Source organism: Grampus griseus (assembly GCF_964374135.1).
Source record: "Grampus griseus genome assembly, chromosome: 2".
NCBI classification, from domain to species: domain Eukaryota; kingdom Metazoa; phylum Chordata; class Mammalia; order Artiodactyla; family Delphinidae; genus Grampus; species Grampus griseus.
The window spans coordinates 29,359,988-29,378,044 of NC_139018.1; the positions used below are offsets into that span (position 1 = coordinate 29,359,988).

An 18,057-nucleotide genomic window follows, 5' to 3' on the forward strand; every position below is an offset into this window, starting at 1 on the left:
AATTGTAAAGTACTTCAGATAGCTTAGGTCTTAGTATCCTTGTTTGTGATGTGGCATTTCTCCACCATTGTGCTGTTAGTCCCACTGTTGGCTATCTGCCCAGTCTTGAAGACATAATTTTCAGCAATATAACCCTCACACATGGCTGATTCATTATTATGTAGATTTGGTTTTACTATTGGTCTAACTATGTCCCTTGAATCATAGCGTACAAAATTATCTCACTTTAGGTCAGGAGATGGGTTCTTGTCCCAGCTTTGTCAATAATTTGCTTTATGACCTTGGCAAGTCACTTAACCTTCATTTTCTCTCCTGGGTTAACAATTATCAAGATAGGATCATAGAACATTAAAACTGGCAGGGACCTCAGAGTTTACAGGATATAATCCTTTTATTTCATGGAGAGTTGCATGATTTACCCAAGAGTTTTCTAGAACAAGCACCCAGTCTTCAGCATCTCAAACCAGTGCTCTTTACATCAGGCTTGCTTTCGGTGCTGTTCTAAGAAACAAACGAAAAAAACAAAAAGTGAAAGCACTGAACAAGTATAAGACCATTCACGAAAAGCCAGATAACGGTGTTAACCATTAGCCTTACTGTAGTCTGAAAGCTTACTTGAATAAATGTACCCCCTCTAACTAAAAGAAAATTTGGAAGTTCTTCAGGTATGTAAGGAAAAGTCAGAAAAATAAATTAATGGAGAAAAAAAATTAATGGTTGGCTTGCAGAACACTCTTGAAGGGAAAACAAAACTCCCACAAGAGTACTTATATTCTCTTATAAATTCTTTCTGGTCTTTTCTTAGTGCAAGATGAACTTGGGTAAGAGGAGACTGCCTGTTTTTATACATTCCTGAAGGAATGGTATGCATTAAGGGTAACTTGAAATCGAATTATTTGCCTCGCCTATAGTACATATTACATCAGTTCTCTAATTTAGCGCCACTCCTTCTCTGGCCACTACCCAAAACAAGGTGCTGAAACCTGCGGAAACCACAGTCACCGCAAAAACTCCAAGTCCCATAATGCTCGAAGGGCAGTCTCTACCGCCTCTGCGCAAGAGCAGCGTTTTCGGTACTGGGAGTTGTAGTCATTCAGGGGGCTTCACTTCCGGGAAGTTGGGGAAGGACGCGCCTCCGGAGAACTACATTTCCCAGAAGGCTATGCGCGTCCTTCTCCGCCCCCGCCGGCGTCAGGCTCCACCTCTCCCGCTCCTCCCTCACTGGGCTGCACCGCTCACGCCTTCCTGTTAGTCCGAGCAGGAAGAAGTTCACTCAGATCAGCTGATCCTAACTGACAACAGGAGAGGAGGAAGCCCGGGAGGCAGCAAAGGAGGAGGGGGGTGGAGATGGAGAGGAGGCTGGATCCACCGGTGCCCTGAGGAACAGCCCCCGTCTCCACCGGCGCCCCGGGGTCCCCCGACGCCGCCTCGCCGCAGCAGAGCTGCTTCGTGGTGGGGTTCCCGGGACGCCGCGGTCGGGGAGGGAAGGGCACGGCCCTGCGCCGGACGAGCGCTAGCCCTGGAGCTCCCTCCTTTCCCAGGAGGAAGGGGGGGCGGGTGCGGCGGAGGTGGGGGTGGGGTGGTATAAACAATGGATTCGGCTCTGGCCTCTGCCAGCGTTGGGGGGATTTGGGGGGACCTTCTTTGTTCTTAGACCTTGCTCCTGCCCCTCGGGTTGTGGTGGTGGTGTCCGGAAGGAAGGAAGGGTGAGGAATCCCCGGCTGGAGAGAGGCGTCGAGGTGGGAGGCCGAGTGGGCAGATTGTTTGCTTGGGTCTGGTGGGCGGAGAGGTATCTTTTTGAAGGTTGGTTTTATTTTTTTCTCAATTGTGACAAATTTTGATTTTTATTAACGTTGTGGGAGCTGGTTGGGCACTTCTGTGATTAGGGTGTAAATAAGGTCTCCTAGTCACTCCTTTCGCCTTCCTTGTTTATCTAAAAATAAGATGGATAGATTGATTACTGTATGGGAGGAGTGAATACCCGAAAGGAGGGCTTTACATTTCCTTGGAGCGTTAGTTTGGGTGTCGAGGCGAAGGGGAGTTAGGAATATGATTGTGACAAAAAGCCCCTTTCTTGCCCCAGTTATCTATCTTTCTTTCTTTCTTTCTTATTTAGTTATTTTAAAGTCGGGTTTTGAGTGACAAAGAGAAGAATTATTTGTTTTAACTCACTTCAGGCCTGGCTTTGCAGTGGGCCATAGTGGAGGAATTCTGTCTCCTGTTGCTCCCTTTTTTTGCAGTTAGACAAAAGGAAGTACAATAATTGTTTTTAATTGTTTTTAAACATGGAATGGTGACTCTTGTTTCCAGGTTTAGAGTCGTTAATAGGCATCTGTCTAGAGTTGAAGCAATCCAGTCACAAGGTTAATTGGATCTGTGCAGGACTTTGATGGAGCTAAAGTTTATTATTATTGTTTCTTTAGCTTTTTACAAGCGTCTTTCTCCACCTCTCCCAATTGTGGGGTGCAGGTAGGGGTGCAGAGGGTGTTCCTCCAAGGACTATTTGCTTAGTGCTTTTGATTCTTAATTTAATAACTGAGGGAACAGAGAATTTCAGGCTGGGAAATAAAGCAACACAGTCTCTTAAATGCCTTGAGACTAGAGGTCATGGTTGCTTTCAGAAGGAGCGGGCTTAACCATGATTTTGAGGAGAAATTTCTAGGATCAAAATGAGCCAGTGTGATTTTTACAAGCGAGAGTGAGAGTTCTCTTGGGAGTTCTGGCCTATTTAATCACAATATTTTTTTTTATAAGGTGCATTTTTGTTTTTAGATGAGTGAAATCCTTTTCCTGCCTCTATTCTAGGTATACTCTGAAATACTGACTTGAGCTGCATAATATTGAAAAGCTCCTGACCACTCTCTTTCATTACCAAAACCTTGTGTCTGAGGCCCCATGCATGCGCCCACCTCAGTGAACCCATCAGATCTCTCTCAGATAGCCATAACAGACCCTCTCAAGTTAATTTTAACCACATATTTGCCTGCACTTTATGGAGGATGAAACTATCAAACCAAGTCAACGTTGCTGCTGACTCAGGAGTCTTGGCAGCAGGAAATTAAATATCCGAACATTTGTAAATGTGTGAAGAATTCTAATAAGACATCGAATGTTTTTTTAAAAACATTTTTTTAAGGGTGTTCAGAACGCTGTGGAGGCTGTGCTCAGTCTTCGGACTCAACGCCTTTGTCTTCACTTCTGGGGAAAGCCCAGGTACTGTTATATGGTAGGTGCTTTCTTTCCCGGTCTGAATATGAGTGCGCAGACTTCCCCAGCAGAGAAGGGCCTGAACCCTGGGCTGTTGTGCCAGGAGAGTTACACCTGCAGCGGGACTGATGAAGCCGTCTTCGAGTGTGACGAGTGCTGTAGCCTGCAGTGTCTCCGCTGCGAGGAGGAGCTCCATCGGCAGGAGCGCCTGAGAAACCATGAGCGGATCAGACTCAAAGCTGGCCACGTCCCTTACTGTGACCCCTGCAAGGGCCCCAGTGGGCATTCTCCAGGTGTGAAGCAGAGGGCAGTTGTGAGGTGCCAGACCTGTAAAATCAACTTGTGCCTGGAGTGCCAGAAGAGGACTCATTCTGGGGGTAACAGAAGGAGGCACCCTGTTACGGTGTACCATGTGGCTAAGGTCCAGGAGTTGTTGGAGGAAGAAGGGATGGATGAGGACACCAAGAGGAAGAAGATGACTGAGAAGGTTGTGAGTTTCCTCCTAGTAGATGAGAATGAAGAAGTTCAGGTAAGCGCTCAGTGGTAGTAGGGTTCATGTGGTGGCGGTAAAGATCTGATGTTGGCAGCTGGCTCTCAGGGGAGGTCCAGGAGGAGCTCGCATTTTAATCAGTAAGAGGCAAGACCCCGGAAAGCTTACATCTGTATGGAGTCAGATTTAGTTTTTTACCAGCTGCATGACCTTGGGCTGAATTACTTTACTTCTCTGAGCCTTAGTTTCCTCATTTATAAACTGGGGACAGTGCCTAGTTCATTGGGTTGCAGTGAGGATGAAATGACACAGTGTTTGTAAATCCTGTTACCTAATAAACGCTCAGTGTGTGGTAGCTGTCATTATTATTTTTAGGATTATTATCAGGAAGAACTGATTTAGAACTGTTTTCTCAATGAGAGCACTTTGGCAAGTTGTGAATACATGTGAATAAGGAGGGACTGTGTGTGTGCAGGGAAAGAGACACTGACTTCTGGTGGGTCCCATAGGAGTGCAAAGCTGTAAGTCATCACCCTGCTAACTGCATTTAGAGACAGGTGTTTGAAAAGTGGCTTTTCGTAAGGGTAGTATCCTCTCCAGATGACCTCTTATTTTCATGTATTGGCTTCTGATCAATGGAAGCCAGTTAGGGCATCTGGGATTACAGAAGGACTGGAGAATATTTGATTTGATTCTGAGCTGGGGAGAGGGTGGCGTCTGATAGGAGCAAGTTGGGGAGATGGAAGTGTGTGACAGGGGCGATTGGGAAAGGGGTAGTAGAATGTTTGTACTTTCCAGTGAAGGTGGTACAATTATCATGTCTGTACTTTCAAATGAAGACTGCTTCATTTCACATCCTGGCGTCACTCACTGGCTGTATAACCAAGGGCAAGTTACTTAAACTCCATGCCTCAATTTCACTTCTACATGGCAGCAGTAGTTGAGAGGATTCAAAGAAATTAGGAATAGAAACGGAAAGGCCCTTATCACAGGGCCTGGCACGTGGAGTACAGAACCACTTTGTTGTGTTTGTCAGTATCAGGGAGTGTTTTGTAGTACATTCAGTACTTTTAGCTGTGATGACTCCTCAAGTCTCCAGATTGGAGGAGTACCTTTGTAAGTTACCACTTGAAAACTTTATAATTACCCAGTGATTATTTTTCATCTGTCTTTTTCCACCTTAGATAAGGTTATGGAAATGAATTACGTCATCATTTCTGTGTACGTATGTTGTCAGCTAAATACTTTTTCATTTTTTTTTTTTTTTTTTGCGGTACGCGGGCCTCTCACTGTTGTGGCCTCTCCCGTTGCGGAGCACAGGCTCCGGACGCGCAGGCTCAGTGGCCATGGCTCACGGGCCCAGCCGCTCCGCGGCATGTGGGATCTTCCCGGACCGGGGCCCGAACCCGTGTTCCCTGCATCGGCAGGCGGACTCTCAACCACTGCGCCACCAGGGAAGCGCTGTCAGCTAAATACTTTGCTAACACAGGCTTTCTTGCTTGGTTGAGAGGAACTAATAGAGTTATGGAAGAGTGAGCCAGATCCCATTCTGCCTCCCTTGCTAGCAATAATGTCTCCTCGATGGATTCTGCTCTAATTGGGTGACAGTGTGCACTAAATGTTTTACAAATGGAACACTTGGATTTGGATGATTCCTGTTGGTTTTGCCACCAGTTCTCTTTAATGTCAGCCTTTGGAAAGTCATACTTCGAATTGTTGTCACTTTTGTAAAATGAGAGGAAGATTTGCGATGAACCAGCGGATATTGTGTCAGCACCAAAAAGAGTATTTTTTGAGGGGAGGAGGATGTATTTTCTTTTTTCTTTTTGTAGCACTGGTACATATTTCTTAGCAGAGAATTAAGAAAATATAAGGAAGTGTACTGAAGCAGACAAATCCATCTTTTTTTCTTGTAGTGTGTAATGTGTATATAATTAGGTTGTTTTGTAAAGATTTCTCCCTTCATAAACATTGACCACTTCCCTGGAAATAACAGTTTATTAATTGTAAAAAGCACTGGTTGGGACTAATGGATGGGACAAGAATTTTAGGTGGTGACTTGTTCTCATAGGGTCATGGTGGAAGAATACTTGGAGAAAATATCTAGCTCACTTTTCTAATGTGAATGTCTAAAACAATTAGAGAGATGATTTTCTGATATATATCTAGATGGTGAATTCAGCTAAATTGTAGACTCCTGGAGAGCAGGACCACGTCTTGTGCCCTGGATCACGTACAATGGTGGGCATGCTGTCAGCGCATAAATACTTGATGGGTGATGTCACATCTCAACCTCAGTTTTTTAGAAATGAATATCACACAAATACTTAGTAAAAAAAAAACAAAACTAAAATCATTTGAAAGGGCATACAATGACAAGTTTCCCTCCTCCTTCATACCCTTAGTCTCCTTCGTTAGAACAATCACTATTAACAGTTAACTACATGCACTTCTAGAGTTTTTTCACGTATACTTACGAATATATGTATGTAGCCTTTTAATTTTTCAGCAAAAATGGAATCCGATGTACTTGCTGTTCTGTCCTTGGCTGTTTTTCACTGAAGGATACATCTTGTAGAACTTTCCTTATCAGCACATTGAGGTCTACCTCATTATTTAAAGGCTGCCTAGTACTCTGTTGAATGGTTTTTCTCCAATTTTAGCCTATTAAGGGATATTTGAGTTATTACAACCAAGGATGTGTTGAATATCCTATAAATCTATTTAGAAATGGAATCTTTTTGTCAAATGATATGTACATTTTAAATTTTGATTGATATTACCAAATTCCTGAACCTTATTTTCTTAGCTTCTGCAGTACTTCTCTGAGTCTCCCCTGGGTTCTGGTCTTGGCTCATGATAGTTAAAATTTAAAGAGCTCTTACTGTGGCGCTTGGCACTTTTCTTAGCATTTGAGCTCATTGAGTCCTTAACATTTGAGCTCATTGAGAACTCTGTGTATTAGTTTCTTACTGTTGCTGTAACAAATTACCACAAATTTAGTGGCTTAAAGCAACACAAGTTTATTCTCTCATTGGTTGGAGGTCAGAAGACCTAAAATGGACCTGATAGGGCTGTATTCCTTCTGGAAGCTCTAGGGAAGAATGTGTTTGCTTATCTTTCTAGCTTCAAGAGGCCTCCTGCGTACTTTGGCTTGTGGCCCCATTATCCAGCTTCAAAGCTAGTAGTGTTAACATCTTCCAATCCCTTTCTGTCTTTTTTCTTCTGTTGTCACTTGCCTCTCTGTGGCCCTTCTGCCTCCCTCTCACAAGGGTCTTTGTGGTTACATTGGATCCACTTGGATAATCCAGCGTAATCTCCCCACCTCAAGGTCCTTAATTCAGTCACATCTGCAGAGCCTTTTTGCCCCATGAAGTGACGTATTCACAGGTTCTGGGCATTAGGATGTGGACATCTTTGGGGGTGGGGTGGGGTGAGGGGCAATTTCAGCCTACCACACCCTATGAAGTAAGTTGTATGTCTTAGTCAGTTGGGCTGCTATGAGAGAATAGCATAGATGAGGTAGCTTAGAAACAACAGACGTCTATTTCTCACAGCTCTAGAGGCTGGTAAGTTCAAAATCATGGCATTGACAGATTGAGTATCTGATGAGGGCTTGGTTCATGACAGCTGTCTTCTCGCCGTGTCCTCACATTGCAGAAAGAAGCTCTCTGGGGTCTCTTTTATAAGGGCACTAATCCTATTCATAAGGGTTCTACCCTCATGACGTAATCACCTCTCACAGGCCTTACCTCCTAATGCCATCACCTTGGGGGTTAGATTTCAGCATATGCATTTCAGGGGGATACAAGCATTTCGTATATAGCATTGTATTTTCTAGATGAGGACACTGAAGCACAGAGAGATGAAGTGACTTGCCAAGATCAAGTTACGATTAGTGGCAGAGGATTTGTGATCTAAGATCCTTGCTCTATGATACTCCTGTTCTCTCTCACCAGGTCATTTAAACTTTCTAGTCAAACTTCATTCTGGTCAATAGCATCAACTCACCAGTTCCTCATGGCTGCTGTGAGAATCAAATGAAACATATCTCTATATAAATGCAAGACGTTACCATTGAAGAACTCCTTCCTCGTAGCAGTGAAGATTCCATGATTTAGGCCCCAACTTTGTCTTTCTTTTCATGTTTCTAGGCATTTGTGGGTTTTGATCATTTTCAGTTTAGTACATAGGGATTATTTTAGTAGCTTGTAGGCTGTTACTCTTATGTGTGGTTCCCTCAAATTCTCTGGCCTAGAGTCTCCTAAGATTTGTTGTTTGTGATTTGAGTATTATTTAGTTTCTTTTGGAAAACCTAAAAGGACAAAAAACTTCCTTTAGGTGGTGACAATTTTATCATTACCTTGTTGCCATTTGAGTGTATACTAGAATGGCAGATTTGAGGAGAGATTGACTTTTGGTCTCAGAAGCAGGAACTCATTGGTGGCTTTTAAATGGACACATCTGGCCTACTAGCCAAAGACATTCATTCATTCGTCACATTTACTGGGTATATGTTCTGGTGCCAGGCATTTTCTCGGCTCCAGGAAAGCAGAGTTCACACATGTCAAACACATAAAAAGGTGGTTCAGATGTATAATCAAGGAAGAGTGACTGGAAAGCCACTTTTGCCGGACAGTTAGGGGAGGTTTCATTGTAAAGGTGACTTTTAAGCAAAGACCTGGTGGTTAGTACTACCTGGGGAAATAGACCTCCAGACAGAGGGGAATGAGAACAGAAAGCAGGTGGGATGGCATGTGTGAGTAGAGAAAGAATGCCTATGTGGCTGGAGTGAGCTGGAGAGAGTGGTGAGGATAGAGGTGCAGAGGTAGGGGGGTGCCAGATCCTGTGGGGCCTTGTAGGCCAGGGAAATAAGTGTGGATTTTAAGTGTAATGGGAAGCACCAGACTGCTTTATGCTAGAAGGTCACAGGAGCTGGTGTGAAGACTAGATTGTAGTGACTGTGGGAGGGCAAGAGGGCAAGCAGGGACACCACTTAGGAGGCTATTGAAGATGCTGAGGGGAGAGGTGGCTTCAGTTTGGTGCAATCAGTGACATGGAAAGACATTGATCAATTTGGGACAAAGTTTGGATGTAAAATGAGAATGCTAATATATTGGGTGGAGGGGTGAGGGAATGAGAGAACTCAGTGGTGACTCCTAGGCATTTGGTTTGTGCAAATGACACCTGCTTAATACCCCAGCTTTTATTGACTTAAATTGATAAAACTTTAAGGACTCAATTCACACAATAAAGAGAGTTAAAATAATCTCATTTGGTATTGTCTAACAGAGTAGTTCTCAACCAGGAGAGATTTTGCCCTCGCAGGGGGCATTGGGCAATGTTTGGAGACATCTCTGGTTGTCACAGCTGGGGGATGGGGATTATGTGCTACCGGCTAGTGGATAGAGGCCAGGATGCTGCTAAATATCTTAAAAGGCCTAGGGCAACCCCCACATGAAGAATTATTTTGTACAAAATGTCAAGAGTGCTGAGATTGAGAAAACTCATCTAAGAGATGAAGGTTCGATGTGATAGGAGATCTGGATTCCAGTGAAGTGGAAAACATTTAACCAATACACTACTTTTTCCTCCCTCTTTTGGTTCTGTTAGTTCCTCAGAAGTAATTTAACTGAAATCAGTATTCTCTTTTGGCATATTTTGTAACCTTTCTAGTGAAATACTTAGACTTTCTGTGTTGTATTCATTGATTTTTCTAGACCTTAGTGGAACTGTACTTGGAAAACCAAATGACTCATGGACCCTTTATTTAGAGCCGCAGTAAGTAAATGATCCACACTGACAAGTCATCTATAATCTCTTGAAGTGAGAGAGGACACCCTTAGCAAGCAACTGAAAGGTTAGAAGAATAAAGTTCTAACGATTAGAGTTCTTAGTGGACGTAGTGGGTAGTATTTTCCTATCGGTTGAGTCTTGTGAGGGATTCGGACATCTTGTCTTACCAGAATATTTCTAGTCACAGAGAAAAGGTGAAAAAAATCATATGTATATAATAAAATTATATCTCTATATATAAGTTTAATATATATATAAATATTTAAACCCCATGCAAGTTTTTCTTTCACAACCACTTTATTCTCCACTGTCTCTTTTCTACAAACCTCCTATAACTTCCCTCTTTCCAAGAGAATAGAGCAGCACACTGGCAAGCAATTGCCCCTGTTTCATCTTCATGCTGACTGACCCCTGATGGTAGCAGGAGCTTTTCATGCCAAAAGACTCCTGAAGTTAAATCCCTCCTGCTGAACATGCAGGTGATAGGGAAGCCCAGTGACCCAGGAGTGGTCAATGAGAAGCTAAGAAAGTGTCCCCTGGGGCAGGCCCTCCTGGACTCAGAAATAGACAGCCTTGGGCCCTGTCTGAAAGGGAAGGCCAAGGTGAGTCTTCAAGTCCTTGCTTCAGTGAGTCAGTGGTGGACCTCATCTCACTGAGACCGTTCCTTTAAGAAGACCCATCACGTTGTTTGGCTGCTTTGCTTGTTTACAGTCCCAGAATAGTGTGGCTCAAAATACTGGGACTTGGCTTTTTTTTTTTTTTTTTTTTAATTGGCTAAAAGAGACATTGTTCTAGTGGGATTCAGGAATGGAAAAGAGCAGAGGATGTTTTTGTACTGTGTGAGAATCCTTGACCACAAACTGCCTGTGCTGGTCTGCCCCATTTCTATGCTCCTTCTGTCTTAGACTCCCCTGCTGGTGACCCCTTGGCCTTGTCTTCCGTTTCCTGGTCTAGGGCACCTTTCTGGGGCTTGCTCTTTCCAGGATCTCTGTTTCAAACAGGTTGGCAGAAACCCCTCAGGACTTAACTGGTCAATGGGTCAGGAGCCTGGGGATCATAATCTTCTAAATTGTGGAACTTCCCCATTTTTCTCTTTGAATGGTCAAACTTTTATAATGTGAGGACTAATTTTGGTGCTGTGGCTGGTTAGCCCTTTGGCAAATTCTAGTCAGAGCACAAATATATTTACGGTCACTTATTAGGTGCCATATTAAAAAATGTAACCAAAAAAAAAAAAATCCTATAGATCTGCTTAGGAGCTGTCTGTCAAAATAATAAGCAGTAATTGGTAGAACAGCAAAGGCTCCCTCCACCTCCCCCACCTTTTACTCATAGAAACTCAAGTAAAAGCCCCTTTTGTTTAGTAATAGTAGTAAGGGGAGGGCATTGTATGTATTACTGGGAAACCAGGGTTGAGGATGACTCAGACAAACAGGAAGATGAAAGAGCCCCTATTATATGCCTCTGGTTTCTGCTCAGCATCTTCTGAGCTCTCTCAGCCTTGGGCTCATTCGGTTGTAACAGGCTCCTGGCATTTAACCTGGGAGGCTGTTTTGTTTAGTCCAGGGCTGTTTAAAATTTGACGCATACAAGCCATCAAAACCACTGTGAGTCAGCTTTTCAGGGAACCTATCTTTAACTATTTCAAGTTACCTCCAGTTTGTGTGATTCTGATTGTTTCTGGTCTGTCAGTTCCTTGAAGTGATTGATTTTTTTCTGGAATTCAGCAAACATTTGGCTTTTTGAGTTAGGGTTAATATAAAAGGCAGATTTCGTATTACGTTGACAGTGTATGTTTTCCCTGTGGATGCATCTCCTGGCTGTACTGCTCTTGAGTTTATCCTGCAGATTGTGTCACATGGAAGCCTTCTGATGGCTGGCTGGACTTTTCAGGGGAGTCCTGCCTGCTTTGGGAAGAACTTCCAAGAAATTATCTCTGGTTGAGGTTAGAACTGCTAAATGTATTGAGCACATTTGATCAGTGAGGGGCAACCAGAGGAAAGCTAATGGGCGAGACCACAAAGGAGGGAAAGAAAACAAGGATGTAGAAAGTTCCAGGCAAGAATTGGAAACACCTATGGGAAGGGACACAGAGGAACTTTTGGAGGCAGGAAAGGGTGGATGTTTCCCTGGAGGATGTTTTGTTCATTTTGCCCCTCTTTTCAATGGCTTTTGGCCAGTAATTAAGAGGCTCTCTTTGACAAGTTTGTGAGGTTAGCTTGGTGTCCTTGGGCAGAGAAGTATGTATACCCACCACACGTAAGCACCTGACCTCTGGCTTGACTTCACTGGAGGGTGATCTGTTTTCTGGTAGCTTCTGGAATTTTTTTTCCTCCTTCCTGATTTTCTTCTACTTGTTGCCTGGATTATTGTTGTCTTTCCCAGGGAATTTGACTGTAGATGTTAGAGTACTGGAAGGGAATAGACAGAGCCTGATTCTGGCATGTAGACACAGACACCCCAGGTTCAAGTTAAGAGAGAACATAATCCCGAGCAATTCAGCAGTCATAGAGTATTCTAGAAATTCCTCTACTTCTCAGCCCATTCTCCTGCCTGGCGAATATGTCATCTACATGGCTAAACTGTTTTCCATAATCTCTCATAACCTTTTCTTTCAAAGAGCTTAATTCAGTTTACAAGTATCATTCAACAGCAGTCATAAACATTTATTGAGTGTCAATTATATGCCTTATTAGTTTGAGCAATCTCTGTGAAAAATACTTTAAAATGAAAATTCAGCGGTTAAGCAAGACTGGGGAGGGATGGCAGAGGCTTTCATTCCTGGGAAAGCCCCACTGTCTTTTGTACTTGTCTCTGAGTAGAGGCTGTTTGAGAATCCTGTAATTCTTTCTGCACACCTTTCTGGTCCTTGTGGCCAGTAATTTGTTCCATTGTGTGGATATACCGTGATATCTTCACTCACTGTCGATGGACATTTTTTATACCATATATATTGTTTGATTATTGTCTTTCTTCTCTCCATTACAATGTAAGCTTTATGAGGACAGTGATTTTTTTTAATTGGGGTATAATTCATGTAACATAAAATTAACCATTTTAAAGCGAACAGTTCATTGGTATTTGGTATATTCACAATGTTGTGCAGCTACCACCTCTGTCTAGTTCTAAAACATTTTCATCATCCCAAAAGAAAACCCTGTACCTGTTAAGCAGTCCATCCCAGAGGGCAGTGGGTTTTTTTGTGTGTCTTTTTTATACAATGTTTATTATTTTCCAATTATAAAAATAACATAGACTTATCATGTTAAAATACTGAAAATACAGAACTACAGAAAAGTATACAATTTTATCTTAATTTTACAATAGAAGAAAGCCACTAGTATCTCAATCCTTTTTAAGGTTGCATTTACTTTTTTCAAAAATAGTTTTATTGAGATATAATTCACATACCATACGATTCACCCGTTTGAAGTGTACAGTTTAATGGCTTTTAGTATAGTCGCAGATCTATGCACCCATCATCACAGTCAATTTTAGAACATTTTGATCAGACAGTGATTTTTTTCCCCTTCTGTTCATCCTCATCTAGAACAGTGTTTGGCATATGGTAGGCACTCAAATAATATTTGTCGAATGAATAAAATGTATTAATGAGAATAAATCAGTTTAATCATTATTTAGCAAACATTTAATGAGTGCCTACGATGTGCTGACAACTGAGGGAGATAGAAAGTGGCACTAAGACACTGAACTCACCCTTGAGGAGAGGACAGTCGAGTGGTAATAGAAAACAAATACATAGGGAATTCCCTGGCGGTCCAGTTAAGCCTTGGGCTTCCACTGCCATTGACCCCGGTTTGATCCCTGGTCGGGGAACTGAGGTTCCACAAGCTGCTCGGTGAGCAACAACAACCACAACAACCAAATACATAGACGTAAGGTGGGGCTTCCCTGGTGGTGCTGTGGTTAGGAGTCCGCCTGCCAATGCAGGGGACGTGGATTCCAGCCCTGGTCCGGGAAGATCCCACATGCCGCAGAGCAACTAAGCCCGTGCACCACAACTACTGAGCCCGCGCTCTAGAGTCCGTGAGCCACAACTACTGAGCCTGCGAGCCACGACTACTGAAGCCCATGCGCCTAGAGCCCGTGCTCCACAACAAGAGAAGCCACCGCAATGAGAAGCTCGCACACCACAACAGAGAGTAGCCCCTGCTCGCCGCAACTAGAGAAAGCCTGCACAGAGCAATGAAGACCCAACACAGCCAAAAATAAAATAAATAAATAAATTAAAAAAAAAAAGAAATAAGGTGAATGACCTCAGAGCAGTACAGAGAGGCCATTATGGAAATTCAGAGGAGGGTGATAATGCTGGAGTGGTTACTATTGTTACTTAAATAGTTATATGCTATACTGTTACTTCACCAGGGCTCCACTATCACATTCCATGTATAACAGAAACCAGGCCCCTTTCAGTGTCCACCTCAGACATCAAAGATCTCCTTATAAAGCTGTGTCATCCATTAAGATCTTCAACATAAACTGTGAGAAAGGCACTTTAGGGAGTCTCTAGTGTACTAATAATTCTTGGAATCATGTGACTTCATAGTTATGAAGACTGAATGCTTTCTTATGCATAATATATGTATTATGCAATCTTATAACATCTTTTTAAAAAAATTTATTTTTGGTTGCATTGGGTCTTCATTGCTGCATGTGGGCTTTCTCTAGTTGTGGCGAGCAGGGGCTACTATTTGTTGTAGTGCACGGGTTTCTCATTGCGGTGGCTTCTCTTGTTGCGGAGCACAGGCTCTAGGTGCGTGGGCTTCAGTGTTGCGGCTCGCAGGCTCAGTAGTTGTGGCTCGCGGGCTCCAGAGCACAGGCTCAGTAGTTGTGGCGCACGGGCTTAGTTGCTCTGCGGCATGTGGGATCTTCCCGGACCGGGGCATGAACACGTGTCCCCTGCATTGGCAGGCGGATTCTTAACCACTGCGCCACCAGGGAAGTCCTAACAGCTTTTTTCTTTTAATTGAAAATATACATCCTTTTGAGGGAGGGAGTGGCATGTGTTGAGTAAATTTCTAACTTGTCCCATTATCCCTGATTCTTTAATGAGGCATTTATTGGAAACCTTCCCTCTGGAGGGTTTTTGCTTGGGATCGATAATGTAATGAAATTCTGCGGTGGTGGTGACGAGTGTGGCCTAGAGGCAGACTCGGGCAACTGCAGCAGTAATATCAGTCAGCACTTCTCTCACATTTACTGCATGCTTCCACTGTGCTGAGTGCTTGATGTGCATTAATAACTCACTTAATCCTTACAGTGACCCTGTAAAGTAGATTGTGTTGTTATCCTCATTTTACAGGAGAGAAAACAGAGGCCCAGAGAAGTTAAATAACTTCTTTATTCTAAAGTCAGTGAGTGGTCGAGGCAGATTGGACCCTTAATGGTAACACTACGCTGTTCCCTTCCCCAGAGGGAATATAGCATTTAGACATTCTGTGCTGTGTCCATTCATTCTTTTAACAAATAAGTGTAGATTTCCTGTTACGTGTCAGGCTCTGTGCTAGGGCTACAGCGGTGAACAACATGGCCCAGACCCTTGCCAGCCTGGAGTACATTGTAGTGGGAAGCTCGGAACCAGGAATAATGGGAAAATGTTATCAGAGATGGTGGGTGAGGAATGGAGGCTGTGAGCAAGGGTTGAGTAAATTGTCCATAGTGTGATCCAGGTAGAGGTGGATCTGAACCTAGCTCTTTCTTTTTTTTTTTTTTTAACCTCTTTATTGGAGTATAATTGCTTTACAATGTTGTGTTAGTTTCTGCTGTACAACAAAGTGAATCAGCTATATGTATACATATATCCCCATATTCCCTCCCTCTTGAGCCTCCCTTCCACCCTCCCTATCCCACCCCTCTAGGTGGTCACAAAGCACTGAGCTGATCTCCCTGTGCTGTGCAGCTGCTTCCCACTAGCTATCTATTTTACATTTGGTAGTGTATATATGTCCATACCACTCTCTCACTTCGTCCCAGCTTCCGCTTCCCCCCGTGTCCTCAAGTCTGTTCTCTACGTCTGCATCTTTATTCCTGCTGTGGCACTAGGTTCATCAGTACCATTTTTCTAGATTCCATATATATGCGTTAGCATATGGTATTTGTTTTTCTCTTTCTGACTTAGTTTACTCTGTATGACAGACTCTAGGTCCATCCATCTCATTACAAATAACTCAATTTCGTTATTTTTTATGACTGAGTAATATTCCATTGTATATATGTGCCACATCTTTATCCATTCATCTGTCGATGGACATTTAGTTTGCTTCCATATCCTGGCTATTGTAAATAGTGCTGCAGTGAACATTGTGGTACAGGTATCTTTTTGAATAACGGTTTTCTGAGGGTATATGCCCAGTAGTGAAATTGCTGGGTCATATGGTAGTTCTATTTTTAGTTTTTTAAGGTACCTCCATACTGTTCTCCATAGTGGCTGTATCAACTTACATTCCCACCAACAGTGCAGGAGGGTTCCCTTTTCTCCACACCCTCTCCAGCATTTATTGTTTCTAGAGTTTTTGATGATGGCCTAGCTCTTTCTTTTTAAAAAATTAAAAAAATTTTTCCATTGGTGTTTATTATAGGATATTGAATACAGTTCCCTGTGCTCAGCTCTCGTCTTCTGTCTAGCCTGGTGTTGTTACTGCTAGGTCCTAGAGCCTTTACCAGAGCGTGTGTCTGTTTTTGTAGCTGGCCAGATATGGGTATCTGATAAGGCTATGCCACTTAAAAGGGGGCCTCCATCTTCCATCTGGAAGCCCCTTGGAAGAGTCCCTTGAGGATGACGTGGATCTTGAGGATGACTTGGTATTTCCAGTCTGTCCTCAGAATTCAGCATGGCTTTGGAAAACTTTTTATGGAGATATAAATGGAGAGCTGAACTGGATGAGCTGGGTGAAGTCAAAGAAACTGACCATGGTGCTAAAAATGACCCTTTAAAAAAATTTATTTTGTGGGTCATCTCTACACAGAAACATTTCTCTTTCCTGCTAGAGGAGGAGGGGAGCTGCAGGCAGCGCTGTGAGGCTATGTGTCAGAAGCACCACTGGTAGTTAGAAGACATGGTAGGAGAATTCCTGACCTCTCAAGTAATGGAACTCTTTGGGGACACTGGAGTGGAAGAAAGTGATCTTTGCCCTTATCAAATGTGCTCCATGTGTTTGCAAGGCCCATCTTGTGACTTCAGCGGTCTTAAGAAAACATTTGATTGAGAAACAGTTGTTTTAACATGAAACTCTATTGACACATACATGGATAAACACAAAAATATAGACTCCTTTGAGGATAGAATGAAAGGTAATTTTCTGAACTAGCTGGGTTGGGGGAAACAGGCTTACTAGAACTTTCTGGCAATAGGAGTTTGCTATTGGAATGGAACCTCCTTTGGTTTTGGACTTTAAAAATGGAGTGGCTACTGATCTGTATGACACTGTTTAAGTAAAATTCTGCCTGAAAATTAGGCCATGGACTTAAATCATTGGCTGGAGTTTGAGTTCCCTCACTTTCCGCTTCTCCTTTCCTTCCCACAGAAGAAGGAAATTGTTACCTAAATTCTATACTTGTGCTGGTCTAACATCATTAGGTCAGTGCCAGACACTAGATGAAGCTTGATACATGTCTGTTGATTTGCGGACTGAAAAAAAAAAACACAGCCTAAAAGCTGCGAATTATGTTTTACTCTGTGACCTTACTGAGGACTATAGCCTGGACTACAGCCTCTTAGATGGCTCTGAGGAACTGTTTCATAGGGGTTAAGGGAGGAGCCAGGATATATGGGAGTTTTTGCTGGGAAAACCCCCCCAAAAACCTTGTCGTCCAACATCAAAAGATTACTTCTAATCACAAAGAACAGACACCTCAGGTTAATGATTTTAGTGCTTTTCTGTGTATGGGAACATGCAAGAGTCTGGGCTCACTAAAATTATTCCTTTGATATACATCTTCACTACCTAGGGTCAGTATCCTGTTTTTCTCCATCCTGAATCCCCCTCAGGGTGAACCATGGGGGGAGGGGTGGCTGCAGTGACTGATGGCTTGATGGGGGCAACATTCGTTGTTTACCAGGATGGCAGGCAGCATTCTTTGTTTACTGAAATGGCAGGCAACTGTTTTTGGTCTACAGATTAAATGAAGTAATCGAGTTTTAGTTTCCTTCTGGAATAGTGGTCCCAGTTCTGATAAGATCAAGAATCTGTTTTGGTTTCTTTGGGTTCTGTCTCTTCCTCTGAACTCAGGCAAAAACGGAATGAAAGGAGAATAACCCACAGACCATCACATAAAAGTAATTAGTGGGAACTTAACTTTGGGAATAATTTATTAATTTAGATTAATTTTAGAATCTCAGTGGAGAGAGATAAAATTGTCTTCGTTGGCTCGGGGGTGGGATTTATCATGAGCCTTAGGTCGTGGCGGGGAGCAGCCACGCTTCCCTGAGCCCTTTCCATTACTTTGGGGAAGGAGCTGATTTTTGCCCTCAGCTAAGGGAACACCATAAAAATTTAGAGGACTGTCTGATTGTCGTTGGTACAAATCAGATCCTTTTCACCCAG

The 18,057-nt window shown here is 43.0% G+C and overlaps 1 protein-coding gene across 3 annotated transcripts in view; it reads left to right on the top strand.

Moving 5' to 3' along the window:
• The first annotated feature begins 1,287 nt into the window (after positions 1-1,287).
• Positions 1,288-18,057, top strand: part of ZFYVE1 (zinc finger FYVE-type containing 1) — a 49,064-nt gene continuing 32,294 nt past the window's right edge. The window contains exons 1-2 of one of the 3 annotated variants that reach the window (XM_082647700.1): positions 1,288-1,452; positions 2,806-3,736. In XM_082647700.1, coding sequence (XP_082503826.1) covers positions 3,224-3,736 — 513 coding nt within the window. In that variant the 5' untranslated portion in view covers positions 1,288-1,452; positions 2,806-3,223. Of the gene's footprint in view, positions 1,453-1,605; positions 1,740-2,805; positions 3,737-18,057 lie in introns of those variants that run through there. The other 2 variants (XM_082647702.1, XM_082647701.1) reach the window with 2 other exon arrangements.